Source organism: Bos mutus, chromosome 15 (genome assembly GCF_027580195.1).
Source record: "Bos mutus isolate GX-2022 chromosome 15, NWIPB_WYAK_1.1, whole genome shotgun sequence".
NCBI lineage: Eukaryota > Metazoa > Chordata > Mammalia > Artiodactyla > Bovidae > Bos > Bos mutus.
In genome coordinates this window covers 41,365,723-41,386,844 of record NC_091631.1, presented here as the reverse complement: position 1 = coordinate 41,386,844, position 21,122 = coordinate 41,365,723, and the positions used below count along the sequence as shown (strand labels likewise).

General features: G+C 37.7%; 1 protein-coding gene across 3 annotated transcripts in view; it reads left to right on the top strand.

Annotated features, from left to right (window-relative positions):
• The window catches only part of RRAS2 (RAS related 2), a 77,197-nt gene extending 65,411 nt beyond the window's left edge, over positions 1-11,786 (top strand). For all 3 annotated transcript variants that reach the window (XM_070383984.1, XM_070383985.1, XM_070383986.1), the window contains exons 3-6: positions 39-141; positions 313-421; positions 9,041-9,159; positions 10,949-11,786. In XM_070383984.1, coding sequence (XP_070240085.1) covers positions 39-141; positions 313-421; positions 9,041-9,159; positions 10,949-11,036 — 419 coding nt within the window. In that variant the 3' untranslated portion in view covers positions 11,037-11,786. The remainder of the gene's footprint in view (positions 1-38; positions 142-312; positions 422-9,040; positions 9,160-10,948) is intronic.
• Positions 11,787-21,122: the final 9,336 nt, after the last annotated feature.

Genomic DNA, 21,122 nt, shown 5'->3' with positions numbered 1-21,122 from the left:
ACACATGAACATCATTACATTTCTTGTTTTTTCTTTAGTTCTGGATACAGCGGGACAAGAGGAATTTGGAGCTATGAGAGAACAGTATATGAGAACTGGCGAGGGTTTCCTTTTGGTCTTTTCAGTCACAGACAGAGGCAGGTTTGTATCAATATTTAACTGTAGATCTCTCCTGTTCATGTCTAGCTCACTGTTCATTAAATTTGCATTCTTGTTTGTATAGGAAAAGGAAAAGTAAGAAAGTACTAAATGGGACAGGGGAGTCTGAATTCTGATATTTGACCAAATTAATGAATTTGTTTTTGTTTTTAGTTTTGAAGAAATCTATAAGTTTCAAAGACAGATTCTCAGAGTAAAGGATCGTGATGAGTTTCCAATGATTTTAATTGGTAATAAAGCAGATCTGGATCATCAGAGACAGGTGAGAGGGTTTTGCTCTTGGGAAACCAGTTATTTGTAATTATGGAAGTGAGCAGCTATATTTAATGAGAAAGTGCCGTGATCAAAAACACTGTGCTGAGTGTGGCACGCTGGATTTGATGGGAGTACTATAACAGGTGACAGATTAAAAGGAAGCAGATTTGGGGATATTAAATTTTTACATATTACACAGAACTTCAGTGGACTGTAAACCTGCAGGTATTTTATACCAGCTCCATTCACATGTTATAATTTCTAAGGTAAGACCTACAGCTCTAATTTACATACTCTTAAAATTACCCCTGTGCTGTGCTTAGTCGCTCAGTCGTGTCCGACTCTTTGTGACCCCATGGACTGTAGTCCACCAGGCTCCTCTGTCCATGGAATTCTCCAGGCGAGAATACTGGAGTGGGCTGCCATGCCCTCCTCTAGGGGATCTTCCCAACCTGGGGATCAAACCCAGGTCTCCTGCATTGCAGGAGTATGCTTTACCATCTCGGTCACCCGGGTAGCTTAATTCAGTGTTAATGCTGAATTACCTCATTTAGAGAATGACTTTAATTTAAATGACAGAATTTGAATTTTTCCTAAGTCCTGTTAATCACATGGGCAGCTCTAACTGCCCAATAACCTGCAGGAAAATAATATTTTTAGTATTTCGTTGCAAGCTTATTTATACTCATTTGTTCTTTACCCAATTATTTCACATTTGATTTTTAAAATTTTTGGTATATATTGGCCACTCCTCTTTTTTGTGGCAGAGGGGAACAAGATCAGATGTAAGTTAATGGAGACGCTACGTTATTTAGGTCTTTAGTCTTTACCCCCTCATCTGGAATACAGTTGTTTCAATACTTTCTTAACTTGTGTGCTGGTATTTAAGTTCCATTTTTTTATATGATCTTGGTGTTAACGTAGTCTTTTGTTGGCAGATTTTGTTTGAGAGTGCAGACATCAGGAAAGATGGGTTGACAAACAGCGTTGAGGACAGACTTCCGTTTTATAATTAACCATTATCTAAAACAGACTCTTTGATTCGTGTGCTGTTTGTAAAGTTTTGTTGAAGGTATACCAAATTTTAGACATGAACTTGATAGGATGATACTGTTCTAATGCTAAGTTTAGACATGTTTACCTGGTATAGAATAAATCTTACTGGTACTTCTCTTTCAGATCTGATTTATTATAAAGTTAAGGTGAAAAACATTCTATCTTCATTTCAAACCAGTAAAAGCTGTTGAAAGTAATTTAGGATATGGCATTGATCACATCCCAAAACTTGGAGTAGACAGTCCATCTTTTATAAAAAATTTATATTTTATCTTGAGGTAACCATCTTCTTCAGCATTTCTCAATCTAATTATATTTATTAACTATTGCTCAGTAGGACTTTTTTTAACTGTTCTTCTCAGCCCTTTCTAGTACTAGAAACATTTGTAGATATTGTTGGATCTGAGAACTAATGGCAAAGTAGGTCTGCCGGGAACAGGGGGTTCTTGCTGTATCTAATGCTGGATAGATATATTTCCTGCCCTGGTTTTTCTCAAGCTTTTTCATGGTGGTAACTCCAGTAAAGGAATTAGTTGGCAGGCCTGGGCTGAGCTGGGAGTCTTCTATATGTTTGGCAAGATTAGGGAGAACAGAGGAGGGGAGAGTGTGTCCACCAGAACTAAACAAGTCTTGCCATCGTTAGCTTGGGGGCAGGGAATCAGTATGAATTATTTTTAAGCCATTTATATAGTGAAGATTGCTAGTATTTGGAGTGAGTGTGGTTTCCATCTGTCTGCAGATATTAACATATCATGGTACTTTGGCTTTGTTTTATACCATAGATTTATAAATTTTTCATCTTAAGTTTTTTTCTTTTTTTAATAAAAGTAATAGAGTCTCAGAGTAAAATAACAACACAGTGATAAGAGAAACAGTATTGGGAATAAGTTTAATATTTTCATCACCTCAAAGATAAGCAGTGAGCTTGAAGTAAGTTCTTTATTTCTGGGCTTTGAAACATATGCGTAGACATTAGTTACTGTGTAAACACTGAAAGGTTCAAATGTATATATGTATCCAAGGGAGAAAAGCAAATGGCTGAAAACTGCTTAATTTTCTGCTCATTCCTATGGGTCTCCTCTCTGAAGGATAGGCACAGAGAGACATCTTATTACTCCCATGCTTTGTCGTCTCTTTTCTAGGTTCCTTCACAGCCACACTCGGGGTGTTAGCTAACTCACTTAAAAGTCACCATCAGTACTCTTATGTGAGGGCCTTTAGTGCCGACTGGAAATCCTCCTCCGTTTCCCTAGTCCATTCATTTCCCACTTGTTTGGATAATTAATACTTACTCTCTCATTCTTAAGTTTATAACACTCCCTCTCCCTCATTCTCAAGATTGATGATGAGTGGTATTTTCCTGAGGAACTTCCACATGTTCCCACCTGCACATGCGCTATCCTAAGTGCACGTGTGCCCCATCAATTTTGCTTCTCCCCACTTGCGTGGATTAACTTCACCTCACTGACCAACCTCTCTGGTAGGCACTGGAGCCCATCCATTCTTTCTCCTGGGCATCACCCTAGCAGTTGTTCCATCCAGGTGTTCCAATTCTCTCCTGCATGATCATTTCCATCAGCCTGAGACATGCTGCAGTGCTCTCATCTTTATAACAAAAAGTAACCATAGCAAAATGGCAACCCACTCCAGTATTCTTGCCTAGAGAATCCTGTGGACAGAGGAGCCTGGTGGGCTGCTATCCATAGGGTCGCATGGAGTCGGATACAACTGAAGCAACTTAGCATGCATGCATGCATTGGAGAAGGAAATGGCAACCCACTCCAGTGTTCTTGCCTGGAGTATCCCAGGGATGGGGGAGCCTGGTGGGCTGCCGTCTATGGGGTCGCACAGAGTTGGACACGGCTGAAGCGACTTAGCAGCAGCAGCAGCAGCAACCATAGCAAATGCTAACGTCACGTTCCTCTTTGAGAATGTTTTTCCTCCTCCTCCGAGTAAGCAAAACTCCTTAGAAGTGTTATCTCTACACTCATTCTCTACTTCTTTTCCTTTCTGGCACTGACTGCAGGCATGTAGCACCTGGTCAAGGTCATGGCTTAACGCAGATGTCAGTAACATTTGACACAGATACTCACATTCTCCTTTTTGAAACACTTTACTGAGCTCTGGAGCAGTATTCCCTGCACCTCCTCCCTCCTCCCTTTGTTGATACCTCCTTGTCTCTGTCAGGTGTCTTAGGGCTGAGGCAGACTCTCTCCTAGGCCCTGGGTGTACAAACATACCTTTTGCCTCCTAGCCTTGAGGGCCTTACTCATAGTAGCTGAAATGCTATACTAAAGGTTTCTTATCTTTGAAAACCCTCTTTCGAATTAAAGGTGATGTTCTGTATATCTTGGCATCCTTACTTGCTGTACCAGCTGAACCCAGACAGGCCACAGGCACCCTATAAAAACTTCCCCTTGTTTGGAAATGCTGACTTTTTGGCCGTCTCTTTAGATTCATAGTCACTAACCAGTCTGATTGCCGTCAGTTGCTGGTCAGTTTGTTAATTCCTGCCTTTGTCTTAGGCATGATCCTTTGGACTCTGCTCTAGTTTCTGTGCTGTTTTCCTTACAGAGCAAATGCCATTTCCCTGTGTTCTTTATATGTGGGTCAGCCCTGGGTATCCCTACTACTGCTCCTGAGATTCTGAACCCATCAGGGAGGGGAGATCAGCCAGAAGAGGCTTTGCTGCTTCCTTTTGGCTTCTGTATGTCTCTGGACTTGATTCTTGCATCCCCTATTCATCCAGCTTTTATAGAACACTTTCTAGGCACTGATGACAGAAAAAAAACAAAATCACTGACATAAAAAGAGATCTGTAGAATTTGAATGGCAGTATTAACACATACCTGAGCCCTTAGAGAGACTGATCATTTTGTTTATCCTGTCAAAGGTACAGTAAGAAAATATAGGTAAATGATTTGCTTGCCCTTGCTGAAATATAAACATTATTAAATATGACAGCATATTAATTCTGAAATTTAATACAGCAGCTGTCTGTGGGCTTGGACTGTGAACTTCATGATAGCTCTGATTTCAAGCTCTTTGTCCTTGACTCAGCCTGGTCTAGAAATCAGGAGTTTTTGTCTGTCTCTCTCTCTTTTTTTTTTTCCTTTTGATTTTTCCCCTTTTGCCTCTCCTGGCTTAGTTTCTCCGTTCCTCCTTGTTAAGTGCTTGTCATCAATAATTTGAGAAAGGAGCCCATTTCACCTGTAACAATGTATTACCTCAGTGTGCTTATCCCCGCTCCACCTGTCTGTCGGTACCTTGACCACAGAGTGCCCCTGCATCCTCCCAGGGAAAACAGGCTCCTCCCCACAACAGTCGAGTAAGGGTCTCTTCTGGCTATACGTGTTGCTGCCTTGTCTGCATCTAAAAGGTTTGTAAGCACCATGAGGGCTTCTCAGTTTTGACCACTTTGTTTTGTTCATATTTTATCCTTAGCACATAGAACAAAGTTGCTGAAGGAATGAATCAAGGTATCAGTGAATCAAGATGTGGTATTAAAATGACTACATAATAGATATTTTTGAAAAACAAATTTTGCTTCTGTAAACTTAGGTTGTATTGTAAACTCAGTACAACCCTAAGTATTGCAGATGTTGTAGTCTATTTCTATTAAACCCCATTTGTTTAATAAAATTGCTCTCATCATTCCCATTTTGCTCTTCTTGATTTAAAAATACATGGTGTTAGATAAACTTGTATTGTTGTGGATTTCCACTAAGATTCATCTGTGCCTTTGAACTGAGTTTCACTGGAGGTTTCCAAGTATAAACCTGAATTTCTTGCATCGGGTTCACCTTGGCTGTTTAAAATGAAATATTTCTGGGTAGCACTCAGATCTACCAAAACCAGGCATAGGATTTGGCATCTTTATAAAATTCCCTGGTTGGGGAACCTCCAGGAAATCCTTGTTTATGTGGCTTTCAGTTTTTTGTTGATTTTTGGCTTCACAGTGTTTTGGCTTTGTTCCATATGGTGTTCTTTTTGTCATCTTTTTGCTTTTGTGGTGATGCTGTTTTTACTTCTTAACTAAAAGTATGCTCAGTAAGCTCAGAAGCAGCACTATATGTGGTTAGAGATGTCTTGACCAGAAACGTGTGTGTGAACTTTGCTGACCTCAGTTCCTGGAAGATTGATGTGAGACCGTGCTAACAAACAAACAAATGAAGCACATAAACAGTCTTAGCAGTGGGATTTTTTTTTTTTAATCATCTACACTTATTAATTTATTAATTTTTCTTAATTGTATAAAGTTGGGTCATTTTCCTGTTTCCCTCCAGCTGAATATATTGTGTTGGTGGGAGAGGGCAAGGTAGCTTTCTGAGGAGTAATTGAGCAGAAAGAGCAATATTCTTAAGGATGTGTATTTCCCTCCCACAATCAAATTACCTGTATCAGTAAAGAAAGTAATTTATTGAGATTGACATGTCTCAAATATTTATTTTTACCTTACTTCAAAGTAAAAGAAGAGAGGCATAAGTATTTGGTCATGCTCTATTTCCTTAACATATATTTATTGAATAACTGCTATGTGCTCTTCTAGGCTCTGGGTGTACAAAGGCAAGTAGACCTTACAACTTAGCTAAAAATGGCATAATGCTGGGAGAATGAAAAGACAAAACCGAAAATTGTAGTATGTTGACTTTTTTTTGCTAGTCATTAAAGAATGTGATGGTCATTCTGGGATACTGTAAAAACAACAGAAAGTTTTTGATTGCTCAAGTCTTGAATTATTAGTATGAAATGAATTAGTATAGATAGAGTTGGGAGAGAAAGGAGGACATCCCAGGAAGAAGGAACAGAATTTTTAACATGAGGCTCTTTTTGTAGGAAGGAATTTCATGTCAACTTTTCTTAAAAAGGAATTTTCCTTTCTGAATTGGTGGCTCTTTAAAGCTTTCTTTTCATACTTGGCTTCTTACTCATTGTTAATTGCTTGTTTAATTTGATTGATTTATATTTCAAACCATAGGCCTTATGGTACATGTACTGTTGTGAAGGAGGGGCAGAGTAAATTTTAAAACTGTTAAACTTACATATACCAGTGCTGTGTAGAACCTGCCTGCCACTCTTTTGAAATACAACAGGGTATAATCTGTTATAAAGTAATTGTTAGATATATACATGGTAATATAATAGCCTAATGATATTTCACTGAAGGTGCTAACTTTTGTGAATGTAATATTAAATTAGGAGAACAAGCTACATGAAAGGAATGGTTGGAACAATACTTTGAGCTGAAGTAGGGCCAGGAATAATTCATATTCTAATCAGCCAGAGTGGCAAACTCACCTAGAAGTTAATATCTAAAAATTTATTTCAAAAGCAAAGGTGAAGTAAAGACTTCTCCCAGATATACAAAAATGGAAAGAATTTATTACCAGCAGACTTACGTTAAAAGAAATGGAAAAAGAGGAAAACTGTACCAAATGGAAATCTAGATCTATACAAAGAAATGAAGAACACCTTTACCCATTTATGTGGGTAAATATAAATTACTTTTATTATTGTTACTTAAATCTCCTTAAAACATAATGGGATGTTTAAAACAAAAATAGTGTAGGTGGTAATAATAAAACTTATCAGGAGGAAGAAACATACTGTTAAAAGAGTCTTAAACTATACATGGATTGACATTCCATTTGAATTAGACAGAAGTGAAACATGTATAATATAAACTGAAGCAGTTATAAAAATAACATAATACATGCTGCTGCTAAGTCGCTTCAGTCGTGTCCGACTCTGTGCAACCCCATGGACTGCAGCCTACCAGGCTCCTCCATCCATGGGATTTTCCAGGCAACAGTACTGGAGTGGGATGCCATTGCCTTCTCCCAACATGATACATACCGAGTTCATTAGCCAACCAAGATGATAAAATGGAATTGTGAAAACAATACAGCTTATTTAATGCTGGAAGACTAAATGCTTTGTGCCTAAGATCAGAAACAAAAGTATCCCCTTCCCCTGTCGTCTTTGAGGTTCCAGGCAATACGGAAGGGTCAGAAAAAGAGTGAAAATGCATCCACATTAGAAAGAAAGCAACAAAAAACAGATTTATTAACACATGGCATGATTACTTATGTAAAAAGAGTCTGTGGCATTTACATAAATAAAAACAAAAAACACCTAGATCAGTGGATTTAGCATAATTCCAGGGTCTAAGATAAAGGTACAAAAATTATGATTCTGTTTTTGCAGAGAAAAATCTATATCCTTGAAAAAAGATGAGAAGAATGTGGTTCTGTATGGATGAGAGGTTCCTAAATTTTCTATTTTTTCCTTTTTGCTCATCTATAATTTTCTCACCTGTATTTATTATTTTTTTGTGTGTGTGGTAATGGCAGCAGTGAAAGTCTTTTTTAAAAAAATATATATATTTTCAGCCCCACCATATAACTGTAAAATATCAATAATAATAATATTTCAGCCCTCTACATTTAAAACACATACAGGACATTTACTTACATTAAATTAGCATTTTCTTATTCTGACCTGGCATTTATGTGTCATCAGCAAAGCCACCCTTCCATGCTTACCTTCCTTCATTGCCTCGTGTAAGGAAGTCATCATGAGGGTGTGTGGTCCTTGTCATTGTTTTTTCCCCCACGTGTTTATTGGGAGTCTTCCATGTACCAGGTCCTGGGGAGTGCAAATGGGAAGAGGATCATGGCTTCTTGATGCTCGCCCTGCTCTCCAGGTTCCCCTCTTGCTATGTTCTCTCTTGACTTGCTGTATTCTAGCCATTCTAGGCTTTTTCAATTCCTGGAACTTGGAGCATCTTCACACCTGCTATTTCCTTTGTCAAGGATACTTTATTTTAACTCTTAATTTTATACTGGGGTGTAGCTGATTAACCATGTTGTGATAGTTTGAGGTGGACAGTGAGGGGACTCAGCCATACATGTACATGTATCCATTCTCCCCAAACTCCCCTCCCATCTGGCTGCCACATAATGTTGAGCAGAGTTCCATGTGCTGTATAGTAGGATTTGGTTGGTTATCCATTCTAAATATAGCAGCGTGTGTATGTCCATCCCCAATTACCTAACAATCCCTTTCCCTCATCCTCTCCCAAGGCCTTGCAATTATAATGAGTTCGTTCTCTAACTCTGTGAGTGTTTCTGTTCTGTAAATAAGTTCATTTGTATCATTTCTTTTTGGATTCTGCATATAAGAGGGATACTTCTTTACCTTGACTCAACTCCATAGCCTTTGTTTAGTTTCTAACCTGAGTATCACTTCTTCAGGGAGGCTTTTTCCTGACCTGCCCAGAAGGGTTATAGACTCTCATATCACTTTGTATACTTCCCAGTACTTATCACTGTTGTGTTGAATACTTTTGAGTAATCACTGGGCTAACATCTTGCCTCTGTCGTGTTCTGAGTTTTTCTGCAGAGCTGGGCTTCAGCAGTATGTGTTAAGCTGTTAAGTCTCTTGGTTCATCTTACGACAGACAAACTTGGTCTCTGGCTGGATTAACAGTGCAGTTGGTGGCCAAACGGTAGATAGAGCAGATTTAATTGTTAATACTGTACCTCAAACACAACTCTTGGAATTTCAGGTAACACAGGAAGAAGGACAGCAGTTAGCACGGCAACTTAAGGTAACATACATGGAGGCGTCAGCAAAGATTAGAATGAATGTAGATCAAGCTTTCCATGAACTTGTCCGGGTTATAAGGTAAGCAGAACACATACCGGAAGTTTGTTTGAATATATTGAATTTGATGGGTAGTCATGCTGTGCTTTTTAAAATAATTAACTGGGGGAAAAAAATCACCATTACATGTTTTTAGTAAGAAGGAGGAAATTGTAGGAGTGATTCTTGGAATCATTTTTGACATAGTATGTTAAAAACTTTAATTATGTGCATATTCTAGTTGTTTCCAAAAAGCCTAATTTTATTGTGTTGAAGTAGAGTACACATAGATTTTGAAAAGAATCAGTGCAGCTTCCAAAGGCAGAGGTGGTGTGAAGGTAGTGAGGACAGCAGCTCACCCTTGAATGGTGACCTTTGTCAGATCCTGTGCTAAGTAAGTGCTTTGTGTGTATTACTGCAGTTCACCACCACCACCCAACAGTGCCCGCACTCTGAGATGAGAAAACAGGCACAGAGAGGTTAAATGATTGGAGCATATTAGGATGGCAGAGCTGGGGCTTAAATCTAGGTCTCTGATTCCAGAGCCTGTGTGTGCTCTTAGCTTCTCACCCATTCCGCCCCCGCCCGGCTACAAGGAAACCAGGCCTTAAGGATTCAACAGTCCCACCGGACACAAAGTATGATATCCACACTTCATAGAGGCTTTCTGTAAGCTGGCCTAGGGGGCCCCTATGATTCAGAAAGTGTTAATGGGTTCCAGGAAGCTTGAGGTGGTGAGTGTGATAGGCTGGAGTTTGTGTGTGTGAGAACAGAGTGCGTTGGTTTAATGGGCAGGGTTTGGTTAGTTTGCTGGTTTGGCCCCTACTTCACCCTCTTTTCTTAGATCTGGTTTCTCTGCTGGTTAGTTTGACAAGTATATGGACCTAGTTCCTGTTAGTTGTACATCTAAGGTGAATTGACATCTGAGCTATGGGCTTCTATTGTACTTTTTTTTTTTAAGCCCCTTTTTAAGACATTGTCTTTGTGGGTTGGGAAAGAGGTGAAGGTTGTCTTTTTGTTTTTTTAGTAATTTGTTAAAACCCAAATTCTGTTGTTTTTTTAAGGAATGTAGAGTTTCAGTTTCTCAAGTTGGAAAAAATTTGAGAAGTGAATAGTGATGTACGACATTGTGAATATATGTAAAGCCACTGCCCTGTACACTTAAGAATGGTTAAGATGATAAATTTGATGTGTATTTTACCGTATGAACCAGTGCTTTTAAAAAAATTTTTATTGCTTTTTTTGAGATATTTTGTCCTTGGTTTCGGTTCTTAGAATTGATCCATGTATATTGGTCAGCCAGGAGTGAGGAAGGGGTATAGGAGACTTTTTTTTGTGCCAGAGACTGTTAGATGTTTGAACATAAACAAAAATCTTCAATCCTTATAGCAAACTGTGATAGGTAGGGTTTTATTATCCCTCCTAAAATAACACAGCTCAGAGAGGAAACTAACTTCTCTAATACAGACTTGTAGCTACAAAGTGGCAGAACCGAGATAGGAATGGCATACCTCATAAGGGCAGATACTCTAGTGATAGGTGTTCCTTCCTAAGGATACCTCGGAGTCATGGAATTTCAAACTGGGAAGGGAACTTAGACCTTGTTGAGTTCAGCGTCTCATCTAATTGAAGACTTGCCCATAAATGAAGCTCAGACAGGTTTGCTTATGCATTTGTGTATCCCTGCCCCCAATGATTGGCTTTGATTCCCTTGTTGAAACTTAACACCGACATGCATATGCACGAAAACCAGATTGGTCCAACAGTAACCTGCATTTGTAGCAATATATTACCAAAAAGACAATTATCTGTAGATTTTTCTGTCTTACAGGAAATTTCAAGAGCAGGAATGTCCTCCTTCACCAGAACCAACACGGAAAGAAAAAGACAAGAAAGGCTGCCATTGTGTCATTTTCTAAGAATCCCTTGAATTTTAGCTACCAACTGCCAGGAAAGCCCTCATCTTCTCCTCCTCTCCTTACAGTTTACATCACGTTGGTACCTTTCTAGCCTTAGATAAATGATCACCGTGGTAGCCTTAGACCAAGAAGCTGGCTAATCCTTTCCATGAAGCTAATCCAATGGTCATTTCAAGACAGATTTAATGGAAACACTAAGGCTGCTTCAAAGATTATCTGATTCCTTTAAAATGTATATCTATATACACAGACACATTCTTTTTTTTTAAAGCTTACTTTTAATAGGGATGAATCAGTTTTGGAATCTAAGCTGTTTGCCAAGCTGAAGTCATCGGTTGTGAAATAACTTTTAACTTCTGGAATCTTATTGCCTACTGTTACTCTAAATAGAAAAACATAGGGAGTTTTTTAAAATGTGAATTTTTGCCTATCTCTAAAAATTTTGATGTCAACTTTAGTTAACCTTAAATACACTGAATTGAATCCACAAACGTGAGACATCTCAGACCTTTCCTGATGCTATAGCCTTTGTTTTCCAGTGGCCAAAATACCAAAATGCCTATTGTATTTATAGGTTAAAAACTGCGTGTAAAGCCTTTGCTATTACTCCTACTCTTAAAGATAATATTCTGTGTAGCCAAATATTTGGACTCATTCTGGACTTAGGCATTTCACTGTTCTTGGCATTTTAATTTAACTCTTTTTCACAGCCATGTTGAGAGTGAAAATAAATAATTTCTGTCTGTCTTCCTTTTCACGTATTTCTGGATAAGGGATTCAAAAAACTGAAACTGTTTTTGTTTGTAATATAAAATATGGAATTGATCTTTCCAGGGTCAGAGATGATTAATGTTTTGCTATATACTTTTATACATTATTTTCTTATCAAACTAGTTAACAAGTATTTTTATATGTTTGTAAGCAAATATGCTTTCACAGCATACCTTGTGTATATGTAAAGATAAGTATTTAATTCTCACTGTTCACTTTTAACTGACAAAGAGAAAAAAAAAAAAGTGAAAACTACAAAAACTGTGGTAGAATCCTACGTGCTGTTCTGGTCCTGGTTGTACCCACCTCTGGCCAGTCACATAGCTACTTAAGAAACCTTCCCAATAGAGTACAACAGGATGAGAATCTGAAATCACTTCCAATATCCCCTACTAGATATTGACTGTCCTATCAAGTAGTAAGTGGTAAAACTTTTAACTGACAAGTAGTGTAACTGTGGATGACTTCTGACTTTGTTTTTTAATTCTGTGGATTGTGTTTAAACAATTCAAAAGTTTGTTCCTGATTTTGAGATACTAAGTGGTATTGCACAGTTGTCACTTTATTGAATGTGTACAACAGTTTCATGAAGTTTATAAAGCGTACCCTTGTATAGCTTCAGGTGCTAGAATTAAAATTGATCTGTTATCACAAGATGATGCTTGAATGACTTGTTATTTTGGTGGTTTGTTGGAGGAAACTTATTTGTAGTTCTGTGCCGTTTCCCTTAGATTTGAATCTAAGATCAGTACTGGTTATTTAGCAGGTGAACTTGGAATCTTGTGTTTTAGTGTTCTGGTGATTTCCTGAATATTTTCTTAAGTCATTGTTTCTTAAATTTTTTCTGTGAAGTGCTCCTGATAGATGCTCAACTGTAGAGAAGAGAGGAGGGTGAATACATCACATACACCCTCTCTGAAGAAGCAAAGCACACAAATTTGTTTGAATGCCTATTAAAATTACTACAGCATTTATTCTGTGGGTTTTGATGCTATAGTACTATCTCATATCCTTGTTAATACTTTCAAGTTGGGGAATTTTTTTTAATTTATCATTTGTAGCTTCAGATAGTAAGAGACTATCTATACAACATTTGTATTTAGTGGGAAGTCTTTATTTTATTCTGAGTAAATGCTTGGTAGCAAAGCAGCCTGGACGTTAAATTTGATTATCTCAATTTACTTTTTTTTTTCCTCTCTGTGCTTCACTTGGATGCCTTTTACTCCTATATATTCAAGTTCCCTAACCTTTTCTTCTGCAGTTGTTCAATCTGCTGTCAATCCCATCCAATGAATTTTTCATTTCAGACCTTACAGTTTTCCTCCTTCTGTAGACCTGCTTTTTGTTTGTTTGTTTAAATATATCTTCTGTTTCTTTCCTCATTATGTTTATGTACTTTTCTTATCCAGCCCCTCTCAGCTGAGTTCCTAGAGAATTGAGTCTAATGCCTTGCCTGTTGTATGTAGTGAATTAACTTCTCTTCTGTGCATCTGGAATGGTTCTAGCTGTGTACCATTCTTGAGATAACTGAGAAAATAATCCCTCAAATAACTTTTTTGTAGTGCTTAATTCTCTTGCAGAACCCTGATTGAGAAAGGCTGCTTTGAATAGTTGAACATAGTTATAATAGCTGTGTGATATCCTTGTCCACTGATCATCTTTTTAATTTTTGAATCTCTTTCTGTTCACTGGTTTTTTCCTCTAGTTATGGTCTCATTTTCCTGCTTCTTCGCATGTCTGTTAAGTTTTTATTAGATGCTGGACATTATGGATTTTATGTTGTTGGGTGCCTAGATTTTGTTGCCTTCATTAAAGATTGTTGGGCTTTGTCCTGGTCGCTGGTTAATCTATGTGTAGTTCAGTTTGATCCTTTCAAGTCTTGTTTTTAAGCTTCATGCAGTCTCAAGTAGCTTTTTTTCCAGGATAGTTTAGCTCCACGACTAAGGTGTGGCCCTTGTGGGGTCTCTACTGAGTGCTCTGTACAATCAGTGAAGACTCTCCAATTTAGCTTGTGGGAAGTCAGACAGTTCCTAGCTACACATGAGCTCTTGACCCAGCTCCTGGGTCATTCTTTCCCTAGCCTCCTCGAGTTTCACCTTATACATGCAAATATTAATATTTAACAAAGCCTCGTTGACCTTCTGCATATTTTTGGAGCTCTTTTTTTTCTCTCTCCCCTCCAGCTTGTCCTGCAGCTTTCAGCTGCTTCAAACTTCCTGATCTCTAGTGTCTGTCTTTTCAGCTCAGGGAAACATTTGTGCCCTGCTTGGAATCCCCTACCCCCTCTGCAGTCTGGAATGTGCCTCTAGGCAGAAAGCCAGGATAATCTTAAGACTTAGTTTATTTGTTTCCCTTCCATCAGGGATTGTGGTCCTGTGCTGCCTGGTGTATGTTTGAAAACAGTTCTTTCACATATTTACTCAGGTTTTCTGATTGTTTAAGGTAGGAGGGTAATATTTGGTTCATGCTATTCCATCACTGAAAGATGAGGTCTTTCCCATTTTATTTCCATCATATAATCAGAGGTGCCTTGTAGCCATAAATCTATGACTTGAAATCTTCTCACAAAGAGTGACCAGTTTCATGGTGTGAATAGTGCTTGTCTGTGTGGTCATTCTTTTCCCTCTCTAGCCAGGAGGCTGGCAGACTTTATCTGTGAAGCATCAGTTAGTAAATATCACTGTGGGGTTTGCAAGCCATGTGGTGTTTGTCCCAGACACTCAACCCTGCCTGCCACTGCAGCACCAAAGCAGCCATAAGCAATCTATAAATGAAAGAATGTGGCTGTGTTCCAATGAAACCTCATTTGTGGACACTGAAATTTGTACTTCATATCATTTTCATTTGTCACGAAATATTAATTTTTTATTTTTTTCAAAAAATTCATTTAAAATTGTAAAAATCATTCTGTACAGATGGCAGAGTGGATATGATCTGTGGCCCATGGTTTGCCAGTCCTGCTCTCTTAACACATTTAACATTTGAGATTATATTCCCAACTTTAGAAGCTCTTAAGTGTGTAGAAATTCTTTCAAACAGGATTTCCTGAATTAACAGTCATGAGTTTCTGCCCTAGGAATTTTCTCCCTATATTGTTTGCTTGGGGCTTTACAATGATCTGTAGTTGGACATTATGGTCTATTGACACACCTCTTACATTGAGGATTCCCTGTATTTAGAGCTTTGGAGTTTTGTAACATAGATTGGTCTTTTACTTTATCCTTTGACTATTAAAATTCAGTGTAACAAAGTTGTATATACTTGAGTTCTAATTTGTTCCTCTTCTAGCTTTTCATCACCACTTGTTTGTTTATTTATTTTTCCCATTCCTATACACAGTGATGCCATTGAACAAATAACTGACAGGTAAATAGGAGAGGATTATAAAGCGATAGGTTTTTGTATCACTTGAACACTTATGGGTACTTAACCAGTGACTGCTTATGAAGTTTCAAAGTACTTTTAGGGGAATAAAAAAAGGCATTTTAATTAAAAAAATTTTTATTATAGTTGATTTACAATGATGTGTTACTTTCAGCTATATAGTGAAGCCATTCAATTTTACATATATTCATTCTTTTTTAGATTCTTTTCTCACACCGGTTATCAGTATTGAGTAGAGTTCCCAGTGCTGTACAATAGGTCCTTGTTGGTTATCTGTCTTAAATATAGTAATGTGTGTATGTTCATCCCAGGCTCCTGATTTATCCCACCTGTGTTTCTCCTTTGATAACTATTAGTTTGTTTTTGAAATCTGTAAGTTTGCTTCTGTTTTGTAAATAAGTTCATTTGTATCATTAAAAAAAATTGGGTTCTGCATGAGTGATACGATATTTGTCTTTTGTCTGATTTACTTCACTTAGTATGATATCTCTGGGCCCATCCATGTTGCTGAAGATGGCTTTATTTCATTCTTTTTATGGCTGAGTAATATTCCATTGTACATATATACAATATATATGTACCCCATCTTCTTTATCCATTCAGCTGTTGATGGACACACAGGTTGCTTCCATGTCTTGGCTTGTAAATATTGCTGCAGTGAACATTGGGATACATGTATCTCTTTTGATTATGGTTTTCTCTAAACCTGTACCCAGGAGTGGGATTGGGATTGCTGGATCATATGATAGTTCTACTTTTAGTTTTTTTAAGGAACCTCCATACTGTTTTCTGAAGTGATTGTATCAGTTTACATTCCCAACAGTAGTATAAGGTTCCCTTTTCTCTATACCCTGTCCAGCATTTATTGTTTGTACACTTTTTGATGATGGCCATTCTGAACTGATGTGGGGTGATACTTCATTTGATTTGCATTTCTCTAATAATTGGTGATGTTGAGCATCTCTTCATGTGCTTTTGTCCCTCTGTATGTCTTCTTTGGAGAAATATCTATTTAGATATGCCCATTTTTTGATTGCATTGTTTTTTGACATGAGCCGCATGAGCTGTTTATATATTTTGGAGATTAATCCCTTGTCAGTCACTTTGTAAATGTTTTCTCTCATTCTTTTGGTTGTCTTTCCATTTTGTATATGGTTTCTTTTGCTATGCAGACACTTTTAATTTGGTCCCATTTGTTTTTGTTTTTATTTTCATTTTGGAGGTGGATCAAAAAATAAATTGCTGTCATTTGTCAAAAGGTGTTCTGCCTATGTTTTTCTCTGAGTTTTATAGTGTCTAGCCTTACATTTAGGTTTTGATCCATTTTGAGTTTATTTTTGTATATGGTATTAGAGAATGTTCTAATTTAATTCTTTCATGTGTAGCTGTCCAGTTTTCTCAGCACCACTTGTTGAAGAGACTCTTTTTCTTCATTGTCTATTCTTGCCTTTGTCATAGATCAATTGACAGTAGATGCATGGATTTATTTCTGGGCGTTTTGTTCAGTTCCATTGATCTATATTTCTGTTTTTGTGCCAGTGTCATACTGTTTTGATGACTGCAGCTTTGTAGTATAGTCAAAAGTCAGGGAGCCTGATTTCCTCCAGTTCCCCTTTTCTTTCTCAAGATTGGGTTTTTTTGTATCTCCATACACATTTAAAACTTTGGGGGTTTTTGTGTCTCCATAAATATTTGGGTTTTTTATGTCTTCATACAAATTTAAATTTTTTTTCATTTTAGTTCTGTGGAGAATGCCATTGGTAATTTGATAGGGATTGTGTTGAATCTGTAGATTACCTTTGGTAGTATACTCATTTTGACAGTATTGCTTTTTCCAATCCAGGAACATGGTATCTTTCCATCTGTTTGTGTCATCTTTGATTTCTTTCATCAACATCTTTCAGTTTCCAGAGTATAAGGTCTTTCCTTCGTTTCTCTTTCTGATCTTTCATAGTTAGTGTATTACAAATGCAGCAGATTTCTGTGTATTAATTTTGTGTCATGCAACTTGACTGAATTTGTGACACGTTCTCACTGTCTTCTGGTAGCCTCTTTAGGATTTTTTGCATATAGTATCATGTCATCTGCAAATAGTGACCGTTTTTACTTCTTTTCCAATTTGGATTCCTTTTATTTCTTTTTTTTTTCTTTGATTGCTGTGGGTAGGACTTCCAAACCTATGTTTAATAAAAATGTTGAGAGTTGAATCCTTGTCTTGTTCCTAATCTTAGAGGAAATGCTTTCAACTTTTGAACATTGAGTATGATGTTAGCTATGAGTTTGTCATATATGGTGTTTGTAATATTAAGGTAGGTTCTCTCTGTGCCCACTTTCTTAGAGAGTTTTTATCCTAAATAGATATTTTTTCAAAAGCTTTCTCTGAATCTCTTGAGATGATCATATGGTTTTTATTCTTCAATTTGTTAATGTATCACACTGGTTTGAAGATATGAAAAATCCTTGCATCCCTGGGATAAATCTCACTTGATCATGATGTATGATTGTTTTAATGTATTGTTGGATTCGGTTTGCCAGTATTTCTTTTTTTAAAAAATTCATTTATTTTTAATTGAAGAATAATGCTTTACAGTATTGTATTGGTCTATCTGACAGTATTTCATTGAGTATTTTTGCATCTATGTTCATCAATGATATTGGTCTATGATTTTTTTTTTTTTTTTTTTGTGGCATCCTTGTCTGGTTTTGTTATCAGGGTGATGGTGGCCTCATAGAATGAGTTTGGGACTATTCCTTCCTCTGCAAGTTTTGAAAGAGTTTCAGAAGGGTAGGTTTTAATTCTTTTCTAAATGTTAGAATTCACCTGTGAAGCCATCTGATCCTGGATTTTTGTTTGTTGAAAAGTTTTTAAATCACGTTTTCAATCTCAGTACTTGAGATAGGTCTGTTCATAGTTTCCGTTTCTTCCTGGTTCAATCTTGGAAGAATGTACCTTTCTAAGAATTTGGCTATTTCTTCTCGGTTGTCTCTTATATTGGCATATAGTTGTAGTTGTCTCTTTTGATGCTTTGTGTTTCTGTGGTGTCACTTGTAACTTTTTTCATTTCTAATTTTATTGATTTTGAGTCCTCTGCCTTTTTTTCCTTGATAAATCTGGCTAAAAGTTATCAATTTGATTTATCTTCTCAAAGAACCAGCTTTTAGTTTCATTGATCTTTGCTATTTTTTTCTTTGTCTTTATTTCATTTATTTCTGTTCTGATCTTTATGATTTCTTTCCTTCTACTAAAGTTGGGTTTTGTTTTTTCCTCTTTCTCTAGTTGCTTTAGGTGTAAGATTAGGTTGTTTGAGGTTTCTCTTTTTTCCTGAGGTAAGATTGTACTGCTCTAAATCTCCTTCTTAGAACTGCTTTTGCTGCATCCCATATGTTTTGTTGGATTGAAGTGTTTCATTATTGTTTGTCTCAGGTATCCTTCCTTGTCTGTTGCAACACCCTTTAAAGTCTATTTTTCTGAAATGAGTTTTGCCACTCCAGCTTTCTTTTGATATCCGTGTGCATGGAATATCTTTTTCTATCTGCTCACTCGGTCTGTATGTGTTGCTAGACCTGAAGTGGGTCTCTTATAGACAGCATATATATGGATTTATTTTTGTGTATCTATTCAGCCAATATGTATCTTTTGATTGGAGCATTTAATCCATTTACATATGATATGAAGGTTCTTATTACCATTTTGTTAACTGTTTTTGATTTGTTTTTGAAGATCTTTTTCTTCCCTTCCTCTTTTTCTTATGATTTGATGGCTATCTTTAGTGATGTGTTTAGATTGCCTTTTCTTTGGTTTGTATCTATTGTAGGTTTTTTTTTGGTGGTTCCCATGAGGTTTTGATGTAGCAGTTTATATATGAACAAGATTGTTACAAGTTGCTCATCTCTTAATTTCAAATGTATTTTCAGTGTCCTAACTTTGTACTGTTTTTTCCTCATGATTGCTGGTTTTGAATCCATTATTTGTGTGTGAATGATTTTTTAACTTTTTGAGATTCCCCATTCATAATTTTCTTGATTCTAGAAATGAAAATTTTTATTTTTCACATAGAGGAGTTTCTTTAGCATTTGCTGTAGTGCTGGTCTAGTGGTGCTAAATTCTTTAAGCTTTTGCTTATCTGTGAAACTTTTGATTCTCTGTTGAATCTGAACAAGAGCCTTGCTGGGTAGAGTATTCTTGGTTGTAGTTTTTTGCCTTTCATCTCTTTAAATATATCAAGCCATCCTGTCTGACCTGTAGAGTTTCTGCTGAAAAATCAGCTGATAGCCTTATGGGGGTTCCCTTGTGTGTTATTTGTTGCTTTTCCCTTGTTGCTTTTAATATTTTTTCTTTGTCTTTAATTTTTGTGTTTGATTAATGTGTGTCTTGGCATGTTCCTCCTTGAGTTTTATCTTGTATGGGACTCTTTGCACTTCTTGGACTTGAGTATTTCTTCTCTCATGTTAGGAAGTTTTTTACTATAATCTATTCAAGTATTTCTCAGGCCCTTCCTCTCTCTCTTGCTTCTGGGACCCCTGTAACGTGAATGTTGGTGCATTTAATTTTGTCCCTGAGGTCTCTGGGACTGTTGTAGTTTCTTTTCATTCTTTTTTCTTTTTCGTGTTCTGTGGCAGTAATTTCTGCCACTCTTATCTTCCAGCTCACTTACTCATTTTTCTACCTCAGTTATTCTACCATTGATTCCTTCAAGTGTATTTTTCATTCCAGTTATTGTGGTGTTCATCTCTGTTTTTTAAATCTTCCAGCTCTTTATTAAACATCCCTTGTAACTTCTTTGCGCTCATTCTTTTTTAAGATCTTGGATTGTCTTTACTGCCTTTACTCTAAATTATTTTTCACTTAGGTTGCCTATCTCCACTTTGGTTGTTCTTGTGGGGTTGTATCTTGTTTCTTCGTCTGGAATATATTTCTCCGTTGTCTCATTTTGTCTTAGTTTCTGTGTTTGTGGTCTCCTTTCCGCTGGCTGGAGGCTCATAGCTCCTCTTCCTTCTGGTGTCTGCCTGCTGGTGGGTGAGGTTGGTCCGGGGCCTTGTGCAGGCTTCCTGGTGAGAAGGACTGCTGCCTGCCCACTGGTGGTTGGAGCTGGGTCTTGTCCCTCTGGTGGACAGGGCCACGTTAAGGGGTGTGCTTATAGGTGGCTGTGAGCTCAGTGTGGCTTGAGGCACCCTGTCTGCTGATGGGTGGGGCTGTGTTCCTGTCCTGCTGGTTGTCTGGCCTGAGACATGAACCTGAGTAGGGCCAGGTCTTGATGCCAAAATGGTGACCATCAGGAGAGCTCACGCCTGTCAGTATTCTCTGGGGCTTCTGCCACTGGAGCTTGCCTTCCTGCCCCACCATGAGTCCCAGTGGATCTCCAGCTCCTGTGGAGTTACTGCTTTGTGCTGGGTCCCAGTGTACATGAAACCTTATATGTGTCCTGCAGGAGTGAAGTCTCTGTTTCCTCCAGCCCCGCAGACCTCCTGCACTCAAGCCCCTCTGGGCTTCAAAGGTAAATGCTTTGGGAATTCCTCCTCCTGATGCGAGACCCTTAGGACGGAGAGCCTCTCTCTCGTGGGAGAACTTCTGTGATACAATTTTTTTTTCTAATTTGTGGGCCACCCACCTTGTGGGCATGGGATTTGATTATGTCATGAAAGTGTCCCTCCTGCCGTCTCCTTGTGGCTTCTAAAGGCACTTTAATTTGAACATAGATTTTCTGTGCAAGACTTCATTGGGTGTTCTGGGGAATGGATAGATTTCCTTCCTACAAATTACTCAGTGTCTAGTAGGGGAAGATAAAGAGTGACAAAAACAAATGTCAAGACTGTAGACTTAAGGCAGAGTGTGAGGAGTGTGCAAAAGTTGTCAAATCCAGCAGAAGTGATGGTTTTATATTCCTTCTAGAAAATCAGAGGGAGCCTAGCTTCTTAATTAGAAGTGATGTT